General features: G+C 38.4%; 1 protein-coding gene across 1 annotated transcript; it reads left to right on the forward strand.

Annotated features, from left to right (window-relative positions):
• The first annotated feature begins 20,946 nt into the window (after positions 1-20,946).
• ARL14 (ADP ribosylation factor like GTPase 14) lies at positions 20,947-21,976 on the forward strand. The gene has a single exon (XM_040247961.1). The coding sequence runs from the start codon at positions 20,978-20,980 to the stop codon at positions 21,554-21,556; it is 579 nt and encodes a 192-aa protein (XP_040103895.1). The 5' UTR covers positions 20,947-20,977; the 3' UTR covers positions 21,557-21,976.
• The last annotated feature ends 892 nt before the right edge of the window (positions 21,977-22,868 follow it).

The raw sequence follows: 22,868 nt of genomic DNA on the forward strand, positions 1-22,868 counted from the left end.
CATAAATGTGTATGCTAATACGTTATTACCACCATATTATATATATTAATATACATATTATACATATTTAACCTAAATAATTTTATGCTGTTGGGTACTGTTTAACAGCTTGCTTTTTTTTTCCCCCACTAAATTACTTGATATCCTTTTATGTCACTGTCCATTCAACTCCCTTGTTCTTGTTTTAGTTGTTGTAAGTATTCTGTAGCACAGAGGAAAGAAAATACAACTAAAATATATTTAACTTCTTCTTTATTGATGACCCTATGGTAGCTCAGATGGTAAAACATCTACCTGCAATGCGGGAGACCCAGGTTCAGTCCCTGGGTTGGGAAGATCCCTTGGAGAAGGAAACGGCAACCCACTCCAGTACTTTTGCCCGGCAAATGCCATGGACAGAGGAGCTTTGTAAGGCTATAGTCCATGGGGTCTCAGTCGGACACGACTGAGCAACCTCACTTATTGATGACACTATAGGCTGTTTGTAATTTTTCACTGTTATAAACAATGAACATCCACTTATTTACATGTTTCTTTAGACACATGTGCAAGTGCTTTTTTTAATGACAGATCCTTAGAAGTTGACTTGCTAGGTTTAAGGGTATGTGTAAATTCTAGGGAATATCCTGAGAAGGAGGCTTTCTCGGCCATTTGCCATGCAATGTTTCCTTGCTTGTAAACCAAATAGGCTTGCTAAAGTGTATGAGGGCAGAATGACATGGCAAGACTTAGACTATCCCAGTCCAAGGAGATAATTTATGTAAATTGTACGACCACAGATAGAAATCACATGACGTCCTTTAACATCCCATTGACATCCCATCCTGTGGTTGTCTTTCTCCACAGCAGAGCAGTATGGAAAATATCCTTCCGAGCCCTTTCCCATGCATTTGCATTATGTCTTGAAGATTTTGCATCCTGCTACTTTGCGATACCTCTATAAATGAACAGAGGAAGTGGCCTTCCATACTCCAAATGGGAAAGGAAATGTTGTTATTAGTCATTGCTGCTGCTGCTGCTGCTAAGTCGCTTCAGTTGTGTCCGACTCTGTGCGACCCCATAGACAGCAGCCCACCAGGCTCCCCCATCCCTGGGATTCTCTAGGCAAGAATACTGGAGTGGGTTGCCATTTCCTTCTCCAACGCATGAAAGTGAAAAGTGAAAGTGAAGTCGCTCAGTCGTGTCCGACTCTTAGCGACCCCATGGACTGCAGTCTACCAGGCTCCTCTGTCCATAGGATTTATCAGGCAAGAGTACTTGAGTGGGGTGCCATTGCCTTCTCCATTATTAGTCATTAGTGTCTGTCATCTTGTTCAAGAAGGGGAAGGTGGGTCATATCAAGAGAATCAGAGTCACCAGGTCATAGGCAAGGTGATAGACCTCAAGACTTGCTTGTATCTGCTCCATGGACATGTTGCAACAGTTAATGTGGTAAACGTCACTATCTAAGTGGTGAGAAAACAAAGTGTGTACTATCTGAGCACTTAATATTATTTGGCAAAGGAAATAAAATGACTTTTCTTAAAAACTTTTCTGATATGTGTCTCTTGGAGTTCAGAAAACTTTCACTCACTGATTTATATAAAGAAATTATTAATTACTGAGGATTTGTCAGGAATGGGTATATCCTTTAACCACTGGCTCAAAATCTCCCCAAATAATATATTTTTAAATTTTAGTAGATATATTGCCAAACTACCATCCAAAAGGCAGGTATCAATTTGTACTCCCTCTAATAGTGATTGAGTCTAACATATTATGATGGGTGAAAAATAGTATCTTACCATTTTAGTATGCATTTCTATAGTGACCAGTGATATCCAGCATGTTTTCACAAAATATCTGACCACCTGTATATCCTCTTGTGAATTGTCTGTTCATATCCTCTGCTTATTTTCTAATTTGTGTGTCTTTTTTATCTTTGTTATTTATTCATTTTTTGGCTGTGTTGTGTGGCTTGTGGGATGTTAGTTCCCTGACCCAGCCCCCGGCCATGAGAGCATGGAGTCCTAACCACTGGACCACCAGGGAATTTCCTTTTTCTTTTAAGAATAGCTTTACTGCTTTGCCAGGCAGAGGGAGCCACAGCAGGCTAATGCTGCAAAACCATGTGTCCCCTCTTCTTTATTGACTTGTATGAATTTATTAGGTAGTATGTATATGAAATTTTAATTCTATATTATTAATATTTCCTATAGCTCTTTTGGTTTTTTGATTTTGTTTAAGGTGTTTTAATACAGAAATGTTGATTTAATTAAGTATAGCAATCAATATTAACTTTTCATAGGCTTTATAATTTGGGGAATTTTAGTTTAAGAAGGCTGTGTATCACCAATGTTATTAACATATTCTTCAACATTTTCCTCTCATATTTTAAATGTCTTTAAAATTCTAAAATATGAGTACATTCTCACTAAAACTGTAAACAATTTCTAGTAATATGATGAACTAGGCCTTAAGTAAAATCCTTCCCAGTATAGCACACATAAAAATCCCATATAAAATATCAAAACCAACAAAAATATTTTATGTATATTTGTCTGAGGCTGAACTGGTGAGAAATTAAGGGAATTTTTTGTAGGCTGAGTGAAAAGAAAGCAAAATCTGTAGGGAGAGCAAAGCCTTGAGTGTTTACATGATCCTTAGTGGCCAACAGTCCAAGTTTCAATGGGCCCAGTTTTTCAAGGACAAAGAGAATACCAGGGTCCAAAGTAAGATGGGAGCTAGATGGGGTATCTTCAAGGACGACTCTTCTGGTGACTGAACTAGAAAAATCCCATACAGCAGAGGATTAGTGGTAATATTTGCCAGTCTCACTTGGACTCTGGGCAGAGCTGAACCAAGAAGAGAAAGGCCTGAGAATTCTTACTCATCAACCTACTTCCACATGTGTTTAGAACTGTACATTCAAAAAAAACAAAATGCCCCAAGCCTAAAATGTAGCTGGGGCTTCTCTGGTGGCTGAGTGGTAAAGAATCCTCCTGCAAGTTCAGGAGAGAGAGGTTCAATCCCTGGTCTAGGAAGATTTCACATGATGTAAAGCAACTAAGCCAGTGAGCCACAACTACTGCGCCCATGTACCGCAACTACTGAGCCCATGTACCGCAACTACTGAGCCCATGTTCCACAACCACTGAGCCCATGTACTGCAACTGCTGAAGCCTGTGCACCCTAGAGTCTGTGCTCCATTACAAAAGAAGCCACCGCAATGAGAAGCCTGTGCACTGCAGCTGGAGAGTAGCACACGCAGCAACGAAGACCCAGCCCAGTCAAAAATAAATACGTTTAACTTTTAAGAAATGTACTTGGGACTATCCCTAATATCAAGAGGAAGCAATATGTGAGGAAATAGCAGAACTAGCACAACGCCAAGTCAGGCATCAAAGTCTTCAAATAATGGAATGATCTGGTATAGAATAAAATACAAGTATCAATATGTTTAATGTATATAAAAGATTATTGAAAGAATACCAAACTATAAATTACCAGAATTGGCCACAGAGATTTGAAAAAGAACCAAAAAGAACTACTACATATTAAAGATGTAATAACTGAAATTATAAACTCAGCGGAAGTCTTGAAGAGTCGATTAGGCTCAGTTGAAGAGACAATATATAATAGATAGGAGGAAATTACAACAAATTCAGAAGACAAAGAGAATGAAACTACAAAAGAAATATTAAGAGGACACACAGAGAGAAGTTCTGAAATGTTGCAGTTTCAGGAGGAGATAACAAATAAGGGAGAAATTATACTATTCCAAGAAATAATAGCTTAAAATCCCAAAATTTGAGGAGAGAATTTCTTCTTTTCATCTATTGATGAGAAATACCAATACACAGATCAGAAAACAGAAAGAACTGCAGACAGTGTAAGTAAAAAGAAATCCACAACTAGTCATACTAGAGTGACATTTTAGAATACCATAAGGAAGAAGACTATATTAGAAGCATGAAGAGAAAAGACAGAGTTATCTATAAAAGAACTGTATTTAAACTGAAGGATTTTCCCACAGCAACAAAGGAAGCCAGAAGACAGCAGAATGGTACATTAAATGTGCTGAGAGAAGATAAATGTCAAAATATCCTATTATATGCAGCAAAATCATCTTTCAAACATGAGGTTAAAATTAAGTAATTTCTGACTGAAAAAATTGAGAGTTTTTATTACAGAAAACCTTTATTCGAAGATCTAGAGAATGCACTTTAGAATGAGGGATAAAAAGCACACAAAGAGAAAAATGAATAAAAAATAGTGAGCAAAGAATATGGTAAACATGTCGATAAATCTAAGCAAACGTTTATTGAATAAACCAATGATAATGTTTATTTTGAGGGTTAAATAAGGTAAGCTAGACACAACTAGACAACAACAGAATGTATAATGAGAGTGGTGAAAGGAATTAAAACATTCTAAGGTTCTTTAATTTTCCTAAGCGTGGATAACCACACTGATTATTCTTCAGGCATTAAGTTAAATACAAACTTAAAATTTCCAAGGTAACTATATTCATTCATATGCATTGCTACCTAGCAAATTCCCACAAATTTAGCTGCTGAGAATAATACACATCTGCTTCTCAGTTTCCGTGGGTCAGGATCTCAGGCATGGCATAGCTGAATCCTTTGCTCAGGGTCTCTGACAAGGTTGCCGTCAAGGTGTTGGCCAGGCTGGGATTCTCACTGGGAACTCAGGGTCCTTTTCCAGTTCGTTCAGGTTATTGGCAGTATGCAGTTTCTTGTGGTTGTAGGCCAGAGGCCTCAGCTACCAGAGGCTGCCCTCCAGGCAAGTCACGATATAACTCTTTGTGTCCCTTTAGGCCACAAGAAAAATCTGCTGCTTCAAATTTCCCTTTTCTGGAAGGGCCTACTCTTTCCTACAGGTTCTCCTGATTAGGTCAGGCTCATCCAGGATAATCTCCCTTTTCATCAACTCAAAGTCAACAAAAGTGGAACCTTAATTGTTTTTTCAAAATTCTTTCACCTTTGCCATATGATTTAATCAAGATGGTAATATCCATTATATTTACAGTCCCCACCTACACTCATGGAAAGGGAATTATACATGGCAGGATGGGAATCAGGGGCAGCTCTCTCAGAACTCTGCCTCTTTCAGTAACCATTAAAAAGTATAATTAGATTCTATGCACTCCAAACCAATAAAGATGAAAAAAGAATCAGTTCAGTTCAGTTCAGTCACTCAGTCGTGTCTGACTCTTTGTGACCCCATGAATCGCAGCACGCCAGGCCTCCCTCTCCATCACCAACTTCTGGAGTTCACTCAAACTCACGTCCATCAAGTCAATGATGCCATCCAGCCATCTCATCCTCTGTCATCCCCTTCTCCTCCTGCCCACAATCCCTCCCAGCATCAGAGTCTTTTCCAATGAGTCAACTCTTTGCATCAGGTGGCCAAAGTACTGGAGTTTCAGCTTCAGCATCATTCCCTCCAAAGAAATCCCAGGGCTGATTTCCTTCAGAATGGACTGGTTGGATCTCCTTGCAGTCCAAGGGACTCTCAAGAGTCTTCTCCAACACCACAGTTCAAAACCACCAATTCTTCGGCACTCAGCTTTCTTCACAGTTCAATTCTCACATCCATACATGACCACTGGAAAAACCATAGCCTTGACTAGATGGACCTTTTTTGGCAAAGTAATGTCTCTGCTTTTGAATATGTTATCTAGGTTGGTCATAACTTTCCTTCCAAGGAGTAAGCGTCTTTTAATTTCATGGCTGCAGTCACCATCTGCAGTGATTTTGGAGCCCCAAAAAATAAAGTCTGACACTGTTTCCACTGTTTCCCCATGAAAAAAGAATGAAAAAAGGAAAAAGTATAGTCAACTAAAACAAACAGTGAAAACTTTGAAAAGTGGGGTACATGGAAAATATAAAAATAAAATGATAAATAAATCACAGTCAATCTCAAGAAACTACATTCTTCTGATGCAGTCGAAGATTGAATTTTTTAAAAGTTCAACATTTTGCTATCAAGAAGATACACATCTCACCATAACAACACAGAAAGTTTGAAAGGAATGCAAGTAAACACTGATCAAAAGGAAACTGAGATGGCTAAAGCAGAAACAGATAAACTCAATTTCAAGAAAAAAGTATTGCTAGAGATCAACTAGGTCACTACATATTGAAAAAAATTCAATCCATGAGCAAGATATAAAAATTTTAACTTTGTCAGCACTTAAAATATTTTCAACATATGGGATGCAAAATTGTCAAAAGTTGAAGAAGAAATGATCACATTACTGTTAGGAATATTTTAACATTCTTCTTTCTTTGATCAATAGATCACGCAGACAAGTTCTGAGAAACAATTACAAAACTTGGCTTAACAGACATAGAATATTGTACCCAAATATTAGAGAACACACATCCCTTTCAAATGTATGTGGAACTTTTACAAAAAATTACCACATACTAGGACATAAAGTATTTCAATAAATGTCCAAGAACCAGTATTCTTGACTAGCATAAAATTAAACTAGAAAAAAATAATAAAACTTCCACATATTTGCAAATTTAGAAAATACTTCTAAATAACTGAAGAGTCAAAGGGAAAAATTACAATGGTAATTAGAAAATGAGTAAAAATGTGTGGCATGCAGTTAAAATGTTACTTTGGGGGAATTTACAGATAAATGCTTATATGGAAAAGAAAAAAAAGAATAAATGAGAACTCATTTTCAGATATTATAAACAAGAAACAAAAACAAGAGACAAAGAAGAAAAAGCAGAATGTGGGAAATAATGAAGATAAAAACAGAAATTAATAAAGTAGAAAATAAACAAAATGATATATTACTTAGAAATATATATGTTACTTTTTATACATTAGTAATATATAACTTAGGCCTTATTACTTATTAAACAATATACAGCTTAAGTAATAATTATTACTTAATAGTTATAGTAATAAATATTATTTTTTATATGTTACTTATATAATGCTGAATATTTTTTCTAAAATAGAAAAAATCCTAAAACAAAAAGCAAGGAATGAGTAACACTAGCTACAGGTTAATAGTTATTTTTCTGGGTGAGGAGGGGGAAACAATCATTTAGGGGCCCCCAGAGGTCTTCACGGTATAGGTCATGTTCTATTTCCTTAACTGAGTGGGACAGACCCTGGTAACCATTTACCCTTTTACTTCTTACTCTTTCCCTCCCTCCTTTTCTTCCTTTCTTACTATTTTTTTTTTGGCCATGCTGTGCAGCTTTCGAGATCTTAGTTCCCTGACCAGGAATTGAACCCAAGTCCTTGGCAGTGAAAGTGCTGAAGTCCTAACAACTGAACTGCCAGGGAATTCCCTTCTTATCCTTTTCTTTTAATGTGTATGTACAGTATATAATTTCTTTCATATTGTGAAGTTTTGCATTTTTTAGTTAAATTTTTTTTTACTGTATTTTTTAAATGCAGATAGAGCAAAAATCTCCTTATAACCAGGCTCCCTTAGAGGAAGATAAACTCTTACTAGTTTCACGTGTCTTTTTCTAGATTTTTTTTTCCTTACATTAACATACGCATATCTGAGAAACATAGTTTACTATTTTGTGGGAGTGGGGGTTAACATAAAGTGGTATTTTACCAGCTGACCTATTGTAGAATTTGTTTCTTTCCCTTAATAATATCTCTTAGCAAACTTTCTTTATAAGTACACAGATACCTGGTTCATTTCTGCATGTGTGTGTTTTCACAGTATATCAACCAGAATAAGCTAGGCTGTGCAACAGTAATGAACAAACTTAGATTCTTGGGAGCTTATAACAAGAATTGTATATTTTCATGCTTATGCTACCTGTCTAATGTGAATTGACTTACATTGTGTGTGAGTGTGTGTGTGTGTGTGTGTGTGTGTCAGTGTACTATATACTTGTCTCTGCATTCTCCCACTAGGTAATGTTTTTTAAACTGCTTATTATTAATGATTATTTGTGGGTTTTTTTTTTTTGCCTATTTTCTCTTCTATGCCAAATTTCAATCAGCTTGTCAAATTTTATTAAAGGACATACATTTTAACTATGGCTTTTCTCCTTAAAGCCCAGTTCTCCCTCTTCTCAGTAAATGGCATCATTATCCTCCTAGTTTAGTCAAAAAACTTAGGAGTTATTAATATCTTGAATGCTCTCTTACTCATATCCCATTCATTAGCAAGTCCTGTGGCTACTGCCTCCAAATTGTATCTTAAATCTGATCACATACGCAAATAAATTTACTAGTAGTGGCAATATGTCTTTATTTAAAAAAAAAAATCCTGCATGTGAGCAAAATAGAACCTCTAAGTTGTTGACCCACTGAGTTTTTTTCTGGTGTCTGTTATCTGAAACCAAACACAATTACTGAAAAATAGGGGTCTTTTAAATTTGCAGTATTGAAAAGACTTATTATACATTTGGAAACCAGATATACTGTTCATAAAGAAATTCCAGACATTAAGAATCTAAACTTAAAAAGCAGAATGATAAAAAAAAAAAAAATCAGACCATCATTAGGATGAGGTAGTTATTCACACTATTTGCCAAACTGATCTGCTTTGTTCCCTTGCTGGGTGCACAGTGGGACAGTACTTCCTGCCTCCTTGTGGTCACGTGAGGCCATGGAACTCCTTCTGGCTCATAAATTGTGAGCAGAAGTGGAAGGGGTACCTGTGGCCCAGAACATTTAATTGGCTATGTAAGATCCCTCAGAGTTCTCTTTCCCCTGCACCACAGTGACCGGCAGTGTTCATGGCAGTGGCTGCTCCATAAGCCTGAGTCCCAGAATGAGGAAAGAAATCTTGGATCTTGTTTACTTGTTGATGTATTTATCTCCCCGCTCTCACCTTGCATTGGGCTTCCCTTGTAGCTCAGCTGGTAAAGAATCTGCCTGCAATGCAGGAGACCTGGGTTCGATCCCTGGATCAGCAGACCTGGGTTTGATCCCTGGGTTGGGAAGATACCTTGGAGAAGGGAAAGGCTACCCACTCCAATATGCTGGCCTGGAGAATTCCACAGACTTGTGTATAGTCGCAAAGAGTTGGAAATGACTGAGCGACTTTCACTTTCACCCACCTTGCATTAGAATGTAAACGTGAGAGCAGAGATGCTGTCAATCATCACTGTACCTCCAATGCTTAAAATAGGTAACTGACTCACAATTAAATGTTCTACAAATATTTGTTGCTGGTTGATTTCGACTGAGGCTGAATTTAACTTACAGATTACTTTAGGGGTGAACTGGCATTTTTACAATGTTATATCTCTTCCTTTATTTGGCTGATTTTTTAAAGACCAGCAGTAAAGATTTAATATTTTCTTCATACAGGCCTTGTGCACATATTGCTGAGTTTACTGCTCAATATTTTACAGTTTTTATTGCTATTGAGAATGGGGTTTTTCCTCAGTTATTGCTGGCTATGAGGAATGCTACTATCTTTGTTTGTTGATCTTGTGTCTTGGCCAGAATGTCTTAGTTTGTCATTCAGTTCTCTGAGTTTTGTAGGTACGCAATCACATTGTCTACAAATTTCCTTGCCTTTCCCTGTGACTTGGGATTCTTGGGTGACTGGCTTATAATTTGGGGGCTCCCTGAACATTATTTAAATTAGCATTTCATGATATTTCTATACTGCAAATGTACATATTTGGTATTCTGGATCACAGCTGAGAAGTTACGTCCCTCCTCTTCCCTTATGAAATTGATGTTTGTTATTCATAGGCTGTGTCAGATACTGGATTATTATGAGCCTGTAACAAGAATTCTGGAGACCATGTATATGTGGATGGGAGCGAACATCATCAGTAAACATTTGAGGAAAAGCAAGAAGCTAATAACCCCAGCTGGGGACAAGCTTGGTCAGGTCATCGAACGGGTTGATGTTGGCCAGCTAGCTCCAACACATGATCTGAGGAATGGAGGCACTTCTCCAACCTGAAATAGAAACTCTGGAGGGTAGCTGACATAGAGAAGGTATCAAGATTCTGTTCAGGGCCCTTTTTGCCCAAACCTCTAGGGAAGCAGCACTCTATAGGAGGAATATTTTGATGGAAAAGAAAGCTGTGGCTTTCAAGAAAGGAAGCCCCCTACAAGCTGAACTCTCCAAGAAAGGCTGAAGTCTTGGAGAATATTGGGTTGCCCTTTGCCTCTAACATGCATGACGCACTGGGCCTCAGACTCAGCACGATGCAGCAGTCCTGGGAAGGCTCCCTTGACCTGAGACAGAGTCACAGATTCTTCCACCAGGCTTCTTAGTAGACCTCCGTGCCCACTTCCCAGGTAAAGAATCTGCCTGCCAATGCAGGAAACACAAGAGATGTAGGGCCAATCCCTGGTTGGGAAGACCCCCTGGAGGAGGGCATGGCAACCTACTCCAGTATTCTTGCCTGGAGAATCCCACGGACAGAGGAGGCTGGTGGGCTACAGCCTATAGGGTCACAAAGGGTTGGACGTGACAGAAGTGGCTGAGCAGCAGCAGCAGCCTCCTTTTTGTTCTATTAAGCGCTTGATGGATTGGCTGATACCCTCCTGCACTGGTGAGGACAAACTTCAGTTTACTGACTCAAATGCTAATCTCTTCCAGGAATACTCTCACTAACACACCCTGAAGTAATGTTTTGCCATCCTGGCTGGGCATCCCCCTTTAAATTGACACATAAAATTAACCATCAAACAGACACTGGAAATGGAGCATAGTACTCTTTTGCAAGGAGCTAAGATACAACTTTACATTACTTCTCAAAAAAGTTGCTAACAATAAATCTCACTGTTTTTGTTGTTCTGTTGCTAAGTCGTGTATAACTCTTTGAGACCCCATGGACTGTGGGACACCATGATTCCCTGTCCTTCACTATTTCCCAGAGTTTGCTCAAACTCACGTCCATTGAGTCGGTGATGCCATCCAACCATCTCACCCTCTGTGGTCCCCTTCTCCTCCTGCCCTCAATCTTTCCCAGAGACTTTTCCAATGAGTTATCAGTCTTTTCCAATGAGTCTGTATCAGGTGGCCAAAGTATTGGAGCTTCACCTTCAGCATCAGTCCTTCTAATGAATATTCACTGGACCAAGCAAATATAAACCTATTACTATTCCCATGACCAATAATAAAACAGTCTTCGGTTCCAGGGTTCATTTGTTTCCATTTCCTTGTGGCCAATTCTCAGAATTGTGGCAGCTCATATCCTGGGTACAGTCTGGTCATCATGTAGTTAACTTTTCCACCCTGGGGTTTCAGTGTCTATAAGATGGCACACAGAATATGACCCAGAATATTATCTACAGACCTTGAGAAAGAACTAAAGGCCCCTGACTAGGTTTAATGACTACATGATCATTATTTGTCTCCTTTGACTGTTTTCCTTTGTTTCCGCATTTCTCACTTCTCTGATTAAACTTATTCTTTGACTAATTTTCCACATACAAAAAGCAGACAGAGGACATGAGGGAGGGGAAGGCAAGGACCATAGTGTCCTGCTCCATTTACTTGGAAGCAGCATGAAGTCATAACAACCACATCATGGAGATGTTATCCCACCCTGTCCTCTTACAACTTTGATTTCTTTTTAACTGCAATGAGAAATAATGTGCATCGCCAAAGTGTTCGTGAAATAACTTGGAACAATTACCTCAAATAGCTTATGCTGCTGCTGCTGCTGTTAAGTCGCTTCAGTCGTGTCCGACTCTGTGCAACCCCATAGACAGCAGCCCACCAGGCTCCTCTCGCCATGGGATTCTCCAGGCAAGAACACTGGAGTGGGTTGCCATGTCCTTCTCCAATGCAGGAAAGTGAAAAGTGAAAGTGAAGCCGCTCAGTAGTGTCTAACTCTTTGTGACCCCATGGATTGCAGCCTACCAGGCTCCTCCGTCCATGGGATTTTCCGGGCAAGAGTACTGGAGTGGGTTGTCATTGCCTTCTCCAAATAGCTTATGAGTACGGCATTAATAGAATTTGATAAACAAAACGTTTTTGGAATTACATATTTTGATTTAGGAGAGAGAAGCTTATTATTTATTTCAAAATACTACCAAAAGAAACTTTGACAAAACTGAATGTGGCAAGGGTAAGCAGAAGAAAGCAGTGATTTATAGTAGGTGTCAAAGATTCCCCAAGATGGGTATCTGTGAATATTTATTGTTTATCAATAAGCACTACTAATGGGCTCTACAAGGTTGAGACCCATTTCTCTATATTTGCTTTCTGAGAAATCTCATCCATTAATCTGGCCTCAAATACACGTGGTTCAAATCTAACTATTTCCTTGGTTCAGAGTCTTTGAATGAGTCCCCATTGCTTATGCATTATATGGCAGAACAAAAACCAAATTGTTAATTTAGTATTCAACTTATATGCAGAGTACATCATGAGAAACTCTGGGCTGGAAGAAGCACAAGCTGGAATCAAGATTTCCGGGAGATATATCAACAACCTCAGATATGCAGATGACACCACCCTTATGGCAGAAAGTGAAGAGGAACTAAAAAGCCTCTTGATGAAAGTGAAAGTGGAGAGTGAAAAAGTTGGCTTAAAGCTCAACATTCAAAAAACGAAGATCATGGCATCCGGTCCCATCACTTCATGGGAAATAGATGGGGAAACAGTGGAAAGAGTGTCAGACTTTATTTTTTGGGCTCCAAAATCACTGCAGGTGGTGACTGCAGCCATGAAATTAAAAGACGCTTACTCCTTGGAAGAAAAGTTATGACCAACCTAGATAGCATTTGAAAAGCAGAGACATTACTTTGCCAACAAAGGTCCGTCTAGTCAAGGCTATGGTTTTTCCAGTGGTCATGTATGGATGTGAGAGTTGAACTGTGAAGAAGGCTGAGCGCTGAAGAATTGATGCTTCTGAACTGTGATGTTGGAGAAGACTCTTGAGAGTCCCTTGGACTGCAAGGAGATCCAACCAGTCCATTCTGAAGGAGATCAGCCCTGGGATTTCTTTGGAAGGAATGATGCTAAAGCTGAAACTCCAGTACTTTGGCCACCTGATGTGAAGAGTTGCCTCTTTGGAAAAGACTCTGATGCTGGGAGGGATTGTGGGCAGGAGGAGAAGGGGACGACAGAGGATGAGATGGCTGGATGGCATCACCGACTCGATGGACATGAGTTTGAGTGAACTCCGGGATTTGGTGATGGACAGGGAGGCCTGGCATGCTGCGATTCATGGGGTCACAAAGAGTCAAACACGACTGAGTGACTGAACTGAACTGAAGCATCCTCCAAACAAGGTGCTTTTCACACATGACCAGATTCGATCCCCATCCCACACCCACACATCCTCTTTACTCAGCTATATCAAACCTCAGCTATTCTCAGAACACGCTGCACACTTCCTCTCCTCTGATTTCAATTTCATTGTCCATCTGGGAAGGCCTTTCCCTTTCCTCCTCTTTCATTATGTAAATGAGATATCATTCAAAGGCCATTCATCCTGAAAAGGACTTCTGGTCAGAATGAACAGTCCTGCATTCCTATGGTACTTCCGAGTGGACCTCTCTTTTTTTTTTATGACACCTCACATTCCAGTTATCATTGCTATCTTTTACCCATTTCAAAAGAAGCAATTAAAATGTCTGAGCACCAAAGTAGGCAATCAAAAGCATGTCCAGAAAGACATTAACCAAGAGGCATCTTTGTTCTCATAAGTATTTTAAACTAAAATTTTACTTCATATATAAAGGATTTCTAATTATGTTATCTCCAGACACCTTATTCTATCTTCTGTTCTGTAATGCTGTGACTAGGGGCCTGAAATCCAACATTTCTAAGTGTATTTTTGCCAGTTGGCTTCCAGTTAGATTCTGCTAGTAAGACACACCACTGGAAACTCACATGACCGGAACAGGGGAGAAACCAGTGTTTGTTTTCTCTACACTTCTCTCTTTCCTTTGTAGAGAAGCATTCCTGGGGTCTGTGTCCATCCCAAGTAAGGTTGCTAGATTCAGCAAATAAAAACAAACAATAACCAATTAAATTTGAATTTAAGATAAGCAATGAATGATCCTTTATTTTAGGTATATCCCATTTAATATTTGGAACATACTTACACTGAAAAGTTCTTCATTGTTCATTTGCAATTCACACTTATCTGGTGTCCTGTATTTTACCTGTCACCTGTACTGATGAGGCCTCAGCATTTTAATTATCTTCCCTTACCCCAGTTTCTGGCTTGATTCTATTTCTGAGTCTTTAAGGACTGATTCTGCTGCATGACGTAGGTTTCCCAATTTGGTTTCCCTCATTGACAAATTAGGATTCAGCTTCTTCTAGTGTACAGCTCTGATTTCTTAGTTTATCCTCTAGAAAGACTGGAAAGGAGAATGTCAGTGAATGACAGCTGAACTATGTGAGAAGCATCTATGCAGACCTGGCCCTCTGATTTTTTATCCTGAAGCTGACTCCAGTGTCCCCTCATGAAGCCGGGCAAGGCCATATAATTCAGTTATTCAAGGGCTGTCTCTGTTTACACCTGTTTTCTGGAATCTTCATTATTGGCAACACTTCCACTTTCAAAACTGTCCAAGTGTGGATGCTAAATGATGTGGGTGCCCCAAGTGGGAGCCACGCTTGCTGGACACTGACCTGCAGACCCTCTCCTTTCACTCTACTGCCCTCACACGTCTCAGCTCCAGTTAAGAATTGCTTCCAGTTCCCTGGACACAACGCGCTATTTCACTCTTCTTTTTGATGACTTCTGTGCTTCCTTAAGGTTCTATTACCTTATTTATAACAATATTCACACCACATATTTATCTTCTTTATTAGACTACTTGAAAATGGAGACTGTTTTGATTGAACTGTATGTATTGCCAACATCTTGCATTAAATCTAGATATATTATGTTCTCAATATAAGTTTGATGAATAAAGCATATCAAAATTAAATTATATGTGTATATAAACAAGATAGAAAGAAAATAGACAAAAGTAAATTCATAATCAGATTTGTAAATGTTTCAGATGATTTAAAAAATTTTTGATATTGTTTTTACAATAAAATATTTTATAAATAGCAAGGTTGATCATAGAGTATTTATTTTTTTTTATTTTTTTTATTTTTATTTTTTATTTTTTATTTTTTTGATCATAGAGTATTTAAAAAAATATTTTTAAAAATAGTTCAATCCTCAGTTGCTTCTTAAAGGGTGAACTCTCAGTTATTCTGTTTGTAACAGATATACAGTGCTTGCCATTTTGTGTGTACTCAATAAATATTGAATGAATAATCACAGATTCATTGTGAGTTTGAAGAGAAATGAGTGGCTATAAAGAATGGGGATCTTAAAATAATTTTTAAAAGAATTTGCTGACCTATGCAAACCTATGATTTGGATGATTGACATGAAAAGGGAGTCAATTCGGTTCATGGTGGTCAGGTTGCATGGCCCAGTTCTTCGGGTTCCCCTTGCTGCTGGCTGGGCAGACATTCAGAGGATACTGAGAGCTTCGCATGTAGCTGGGGCCAAAGATAGCTGAGTCATCTGTCCTTGTATAAATGCCCATCTTTATCAAGGTGAAGAGTGACTGCCCCTCCCTAGTTCCAGACATAGCCCTCAGACTGTCCCTCTGCTCATTTTAATGGCATTGTATTGCACCCTTGTTCACTTTCATCTTATTTGGGGAGCGGGATAACAATGTTGGGGTGCTGGGGAAGGGGTTCAGCACACAATGTTTTATTCTGCCAAGGGAATACAGTACTCTGATAGGACTCTGAATTTGTTCCTTGTCTGGAAAAGGTTAAAAGTTGCAGATTTTTTTTTTCCTTCCAGTTTTACTGAGCTATAACTGACCTACAGCACTGTATAAGTTTAAGGTGTACAGCATAATGATTTAACTTAACATACATCATAAAATGCCTAGCATGATAAGCAAGGATTGCAGGTCTTTTAAAATGTTAGCTGATAAACAAAACTTGTCAGAGGAAAGGAAGAAAATTTCATCAACCATGTGCCATGTTCTGTGATATGTTTTCACATTTATAAAATGTAATATAATAAACTATCACAACACCCCTGCTTTTGTCATCATTCAGCACTTAGTAAGTGCCAGGGGCTGGCTATGAGCTCAGATCCAGTGGTCTACCCATGTGAGAGAAAAGTTCTCCTCCTTTGGTGATGTGAATGAAAGTGCAGGTTCTTTCCTGGAGAAAATGGCACTTGGAAGAGTTTCATGGTTGGAATATCATTTTTTGCAGCATCAAAGAATTTCAACTGGGATAATAAATACCTGTTGTTCTCATGACATCTTTTTGAGAACAGAGCATATTTCTGACAGCTCAGTACAGAAATGCTTGACGTCTGGACTTTTTACGTGCAACAAAAATGGAAAATTAAAATTTAAGCCTGGTCTCACTGGTAGATATATGGATGTTTTCAATTTGTGACTCATTGAGCTGTAGGTTTATTTTTGCATATTTCTATCTGTATGCTATAATTCAGTTTTCCAAAAGTTCGTTTTTAAAAAGACTGAATAAAAGTTATCACAGGAAAACTAGGGATGTTCCAAGTCTGCATAAACTAAGCAAGTCACACAACCACATCCCAATTCTTCTTTATCTGTAAAAAATAAAGTTAACAGAATAAGCTGCCACTGTCTTCTAAGAGATGAGATTCTATTATCTTCACTTGGTCAGGACATGGTTGAGTTCCTAAAGTCAGACCTCCCATCTCCACAGTAAGAAAATTTTTAAAAAGTTTCCTTCATTCCTGAATTTTAAAACAAATTTCTTGGTGATACAACAGAGCTTGCCAGTAACACTTTTGCAATCCTATCTTTATTTGCGTAATCTCCAAATGATTCACAGAAAACAAATACCTTGCCTTTCCTCAGGTTTGGCCAGATCAAATGAATCTTTAAGTGTTGTAGGACAGTAGGAAAGAATGTTGAAACATCTGTAGAATTTTTCATGAAAATTAACATTGAGAAAGAAATTACTCACTTTTACAGAAATCATATTTTCATTTGGATATAAATATTCATCCAGAATTTAACCCCTCATCAGGTTGACTACCTTGAAAATAAGGTACAATTGGTTAAATGGGAAACAGAGTAAAGGCATTTATGTATGATTATCCTCATTATAGACAAAAATGAAAGTTTTACCTCAGTACTAACATCAGACCTCATAAGGAACATATCAAGTTTAATATCAAATACATGTTACACTTTTTCTTTTAGAATTTAATTTATTGAAAGTACAGAGATGGAGACGAGCTGATACTGCAGAGTCCTTAAATTCATCTTGGGAAATATGGTCTGATCACATGTGTAAGCTGAATTATTCTTTACATTACTGCAGATGGCAGCCTTATTTGATTAGCTTATTTAAATTATATTCTTTTTTTCTACGTATTATTTTGATTTTCAAAACTAAAGGAGAGTTTTAAAATAGTATAATGAATACCCAAAACTCCTCACCTAAACTACCAGTTACTGATTTTTGCTGTATTTCTTCTGTGTGTGTATGTGCTTGTGTGTGCTGAGCCAATTGAGATTAACTTGCTGGTATCATCCCTAAGTACATTGGCATGTATATCTTTAGAACAAGGACATCCTCTTACATAACCACAATATCATCATTTCTCTCAAGAAATTTAACACTGATAAATAACACCATCTAATACACAATTTATAGATATAATAATATATGAAGGATAGTCATCATCAAATGCCCCCAATTATAATATAATTGTTTTTTTGGACAAAGGATTAAATCAAAGATCACATAATGCATTTAGGGGCCATGTATCTTAAGTGTATCTTAATTTAGATCATTCTTCTGCTCTTTTTTGTTTTTCCTTTTGTCTTTCATGACACAGAGATATTTTGAACTCCAGGTGTGTTTTTTTGTAGCATGTCCTACAACCTAGATTTGTCTGATGGTTTTCTCATGATAGTTAAACATGTTTTAGGAACAAAAAACATGTTTTAGGAACTATACATGCGTGCTTGCATCCTGTTGTTTTTCTATATACATCCTATGTTTTCCCATTTCTGAAACTTTGCTCATACAGACCATCTCTTTAATACACTTCTCCTACACCATCTCTTTAATACACTTCTCCTACACCATCTCTAGAAGGCCTGGTGTGAGGTTGAACCTTCTCTAGAGTGATTTCCCTAATGCCTTCCATCCTGAAGTAATCTTTAAATTTCCAGAATATATTAGCTTTCCTCTTCTAATAGCATTGACATTTTTAAATCCTTTGCATTATTATTTTTATTCACATCTTTTAACTTTTCCCCAAAGAAAGCCACCTACGGGCAGGTCTAATTTATCTTTGTGTCCTCCCTGAAATCTAGCACATCGTAGTTCACACAGTAGGCAATCAATATATACATTTGTTGAAAAAATGGATGGATGGATTAATAAATGAATGAAAATAGTACCTCTAGTTTCAGAGATACAGTGAATTAGTTAAGAATTTAATAGTTTTTTTAAAGTTTAATTTCATCACAAGTGCATTTTCTATACCTAGAATAGTGTACTTAATTAAAAAATAAAATTTTAGTTTTAATGAAAATGAAACGTGTATATTATATGCCTTAGTATGTGAGAGCATGCTCACTCACTTCAGTCGTGTCAGACTCTTTGCAACGCTATGGACTGTAGCCTGCCAGGATCCTCTGTCCATGGGATTCTCCAGGCAAGAATACTGGAGTGGGTTGCCATTTCTTCCCCCAGGGGATCTTCCTGACCTAGGGGATTGAACCCACATCTCCTGTGTCTTCTGCATTGCAGGCAGATTCTTTACCACTGAGCCACTGGGGAAGCCCCATGCCTTAGTACAGTTCTTTTAAAAGGCATTGAGGGAAGCCTTTCAACCTGGAAAGTTTATTCTTTAGCTTTGAAAAATAGTCTTATATTATTTCTTTGATAATTTCCTCTTTGCATGTTTTCTGTTCCTTTTGGAATAAAGTCCTAAAAGTCAGATTTTGAAACTTCTGGATTGATTTACTACATCTCATCTTTTCTTTCATATTTTCTACCTTCTACTTTTTAAAAGGTTTTCTTCTAACCTATTATTGATCTTTTTAAATTTTGGAAACCCTGTTCTTAATTTCCAAGAGTTCTGCTTTTGTTTTTTGAGTAGTCTTTTAAATAACATCCATTTCTTGTTTCATGGATACAATACTTTTGGAAATCTCTATGGAAATACTGGCTCAGTTGGTGAAGAATCCTCCTGCAGTGTAAGAAACGTGGGTTTAATCCCTGGATCGAGAAGATCCCCTGGAGGAGGGAATGGAAACCCACTTTAATATTCTTGCCTGGAGAATCCCATGAACAGGGAGCTTAGCGGGCTACAGTCCCTGGGATCACAAAGAGTTGGATATAACCACAAAGAGTGGTTAACACTTTCCCTTTTTTTTTCATGGAAATATTAGAACTTACTGAAAATTTTCTTCTGTTCCCTGCATTACCTTTGTTAAAGCTTTCTTAAAACCTTCTTACTTTTATCTTGGTCTTTCCCTCATTTGAAGACATGTTATATATTAAGTGGACTTCCCTGGTGGCTCAGATGGTAAAGCATCTGTCTACAATGTGAGAGACCTGGGTTTGATCCCTGGGTTGGGAAGACTTCCTGGAGAAGGAAATGGCAACCCACTCCAGTACTCTTGCCTTGAAAATCCCATGGACGGAAGAGCTTGGTGCAGGCTACTATCCATGGGGTCACAAATAGTTGGGCACAACTGAGCGACTTCACTTTCTTTCTATATATTAAGTATGAAAACCTTTGTGCACTGAAGTCTGACTAACTCCGCGTACATAAGCCAGGTTTGCCAACTGCCAGATTGGCTATAGGTTAATTAAATTTTGAGTTAGGTATTATGATGTGGAAACTCCCAACTGTCAAAACATAAAGGTCTCTTCTCTGACATCATACAATTTCTGTAGAAAAGCCTTTCTTTTTTTGGCCCAGGGAGTAATATCCCATTCTGAATAGTCACCCAGCAGAGGAGTGTGTGTTTGTGTGTTTTCTGTTCCTTATTCAGATTTTTAGTTAACCCTCTGTTTGCAGTCATGCATTTCACCCCTTCCCTCTGTATCCTCTGCATCAGCCCGCTAAGCCTCAGCTTTATCCTGCTGCATCAGTTACTATTCATCTTTTATCTACATTTCACCTCCCAGAGAGATGTGGAAATCTCTCATCCTTCAATGGACTCTCCTGCTGTTGGTATGAATTTATATTTTCTTTTTACTCTTTTACCATCATTTTGGTGGAGTCCTGAGAAGGAGAGGAGATAAATACGTGTATTCAGTTTGCCACCTTTAATTGGACTGCTTAATTTTTAAAGTGTTTATGTTACAAACTTCCCTCCCCTATAAATCTGGTCTTGTGAATAATGTAAATTTCCTACCAAGAAGATTAAAGAAGTGATTCTCTATATGCTTATGGGAGTAAGGTTCAGGTAACTTTGGGTGGTTTAAAGTTTCTTATTGAGTAATCTGGAAAGTACTAAAGATACTGCTCAGAGCAGTGTGAGATAAACTCTCCCTTCATGACTTCAAAAGTCTGGTTACTTATTTACAACTGGGCTAAGATAAACAGTCAAAAACAACTAGAGGACTGCTACAAACCACTTGCACAGTTAAGTTTTTATCCTGCTACCAAAACCATACTCTGTCCAAATCTTTGATTACCCTAGCTTCCCAACATTGGGAGGAGAACAAGCTGCAGTGTCACACAGGCAGGCCCCTCCTAAGTCCTACTCACTCACAAAGAATTTCCCCTTTGAGCTTCTATGACACTGGCTGGTTACTCACACTGTAGATTCCTCAGGATTGGCTGGGACTGCAAATAAAACATTGTTTGCCCATAATCAAGTCGATAAGCTACAAAATAAATGCATGTAAGTTTCTATTCTAAGACTATATCGTGAAGCTTTTGCTCTCTTCTTTCTTAACATTTTCATGTAGGACCTGGCAAGGAAACAGTGGCTCCGGCCATAAGAAAAGGTCTTTAAAGAAAAATTTTAAAAGCCTAAAATGGGTCTGTTGAATTCTAAAAAGCCCAAAGCCAAGCAAGCCCGAATTCTTCTTCTGGGACTTGACTCTGCTGGGAAGTCTACTCTTCTTTACAAATTGAAGCTTGATAAGGATATTGTGACTATCCCAACAGTAGGTTTCAATGTGGAGATGATTGAGTTGGCAAAGGGTGTCTCGCTCACGGTCTGGGACATTGGAGGACAAGAGAAAATGAGAGCCACGTGGGGCCTCTACTGTGAGAACACTGATGGGCTAGTGTATGTTGTGGACAGTACGGACACACAGCGACTAGAAGACTCCAGGAAAGAGTTTGAGCACATCTTGAAGAATGAGTACATTAAAAATGTGCCTGTGGTCCTGTTAGCCAACAAACAAGATGTGCCTGGAGCTCTAAGTGCCGAGGACATCACCAGGATGTTCAAAGTGAAGCAACTCTGCAGTGACCGGAACTGGTGTGTGCAGCCCTGCTGTGCCGTCACTGGGGATGGACTAATGGAAGGGTTCCAGAAGTTAACTGGATTTGTAAAAAGCCAGATGAGATCAAGAGGAGACACTTTAGCATTCTTCAAGCAGCACTGAGTTCCAAGTGGAGGAAGAGATGCTGATGAAGTTGAAAGGGTAATTTTTTTTTTTCCAGACCAAGTAAGAAAAGCAAATTGCCAAGTTGACAAACTTTTCCTGAAATGTTATTTCACCTAAATTCCATTAAACAACTCGGAATAATATCTAGAAAATTGTTATTTTGGGCCAAACACTTTAGCAAACTATGTGGTAATGATAATTGTGAATGAAAATGTTACAATTTTGTGCATGTTTGATGATTCCAAATAATCATATTTGGGAACAAATAAATTCTTGCCTTATTATTTTTATGTAACTACTAGAACAAAGTTTAAGCTGCTAATAGAGTCAGACTTCTTTGAGACTGTTTCCAGCTGTTACAGGTATTCAGTTTCCACAATGCTCCTGTGTAATAGCTGGGTGGTATAAAAAAATGAACTTTAAATTATGAAGAGGAAAATGTTTGCTGTTAACATTTTATAAATCCCTATTTCCTAAATAAAGGGATTTTGTTTTGTTTTACTGTATTACTGCTAGGTTTTTAAAATCTATTGCTAGAAACTTCTTACAGTGAGTCAACCATGAACCCCAGGCTGTCAATTGCCCAGTGGCTGTGTTCTCCTATAGGGAGTAGAAGTTTGTATCTTAGAGCTCTGGGGATCAAGAGAGCATCTTAGAGCTTAGGGTAAGGTCTGAACTTATCGTCCAGCTGGAGGCTGCAATTCTAAGACTGGCTTCAGTAGAATTCAATATAACAGTTATTACTTGGGAACGTATGTACAGCTCACTGTATTGGTCAAACAGGAACCAGAGCCATACTTTGCTCTCAGAGACCTGGCAATTCACAGGGGAGACAAACAAAATAAAGCCAACAGATAGAATAAGGCAATAAGTACTAAGTGCTGTAACAGGAGAGCCTCATTCTGACCTGGGGAAACAAAAAGTGCTTCATGCAGGAGGTGGTGTTAAGGCCCCAACTCCGGGGGACCCCGCTGAAGGTACAGGTTAGTCACTGGAAGGTTCCATCAGTTGGAGATTCTCCAGAGACATTGTTGGAGAGGGCAAGAAGGGAGAAAGAACTGGAGATTGAACTGGAATTCCCCTGAGAGGCTCATAAGTCCCAGAGAGGCCCTGGAACTCACGGAAGACACTCTTTCCCTCTACCCTACCACCAACAAGGCTCATTTGGGTTAGAAGCAGGGCTCAGGCCCGCAGTGCAGCCTCAGGGACTCCTAATTGTAAGGTCACAAAGGAAAATAAAGGTACAGTAAAGCAATAAAGATACCGTGCTTGCTCCTGGATTCTTTCTGTAGTTTTCTTCTCTCGCCCT

Source organism: Oryx dammah, unplaced genomic scaffold, assembly GCF_014754425.2.
Source record: "Oryx dammah isolate SB20612 unplaced genomic scaffold, SCBI_Odam_1.1 HiC_scaffold_2, whole genome shotgun sequence".
NCBI classification, from domain to species: Eukaryota; Metazoa; Chordata; class Mammalia; order Artiodactyla; family Bovidae; genus Oryx; species Oryx dammah.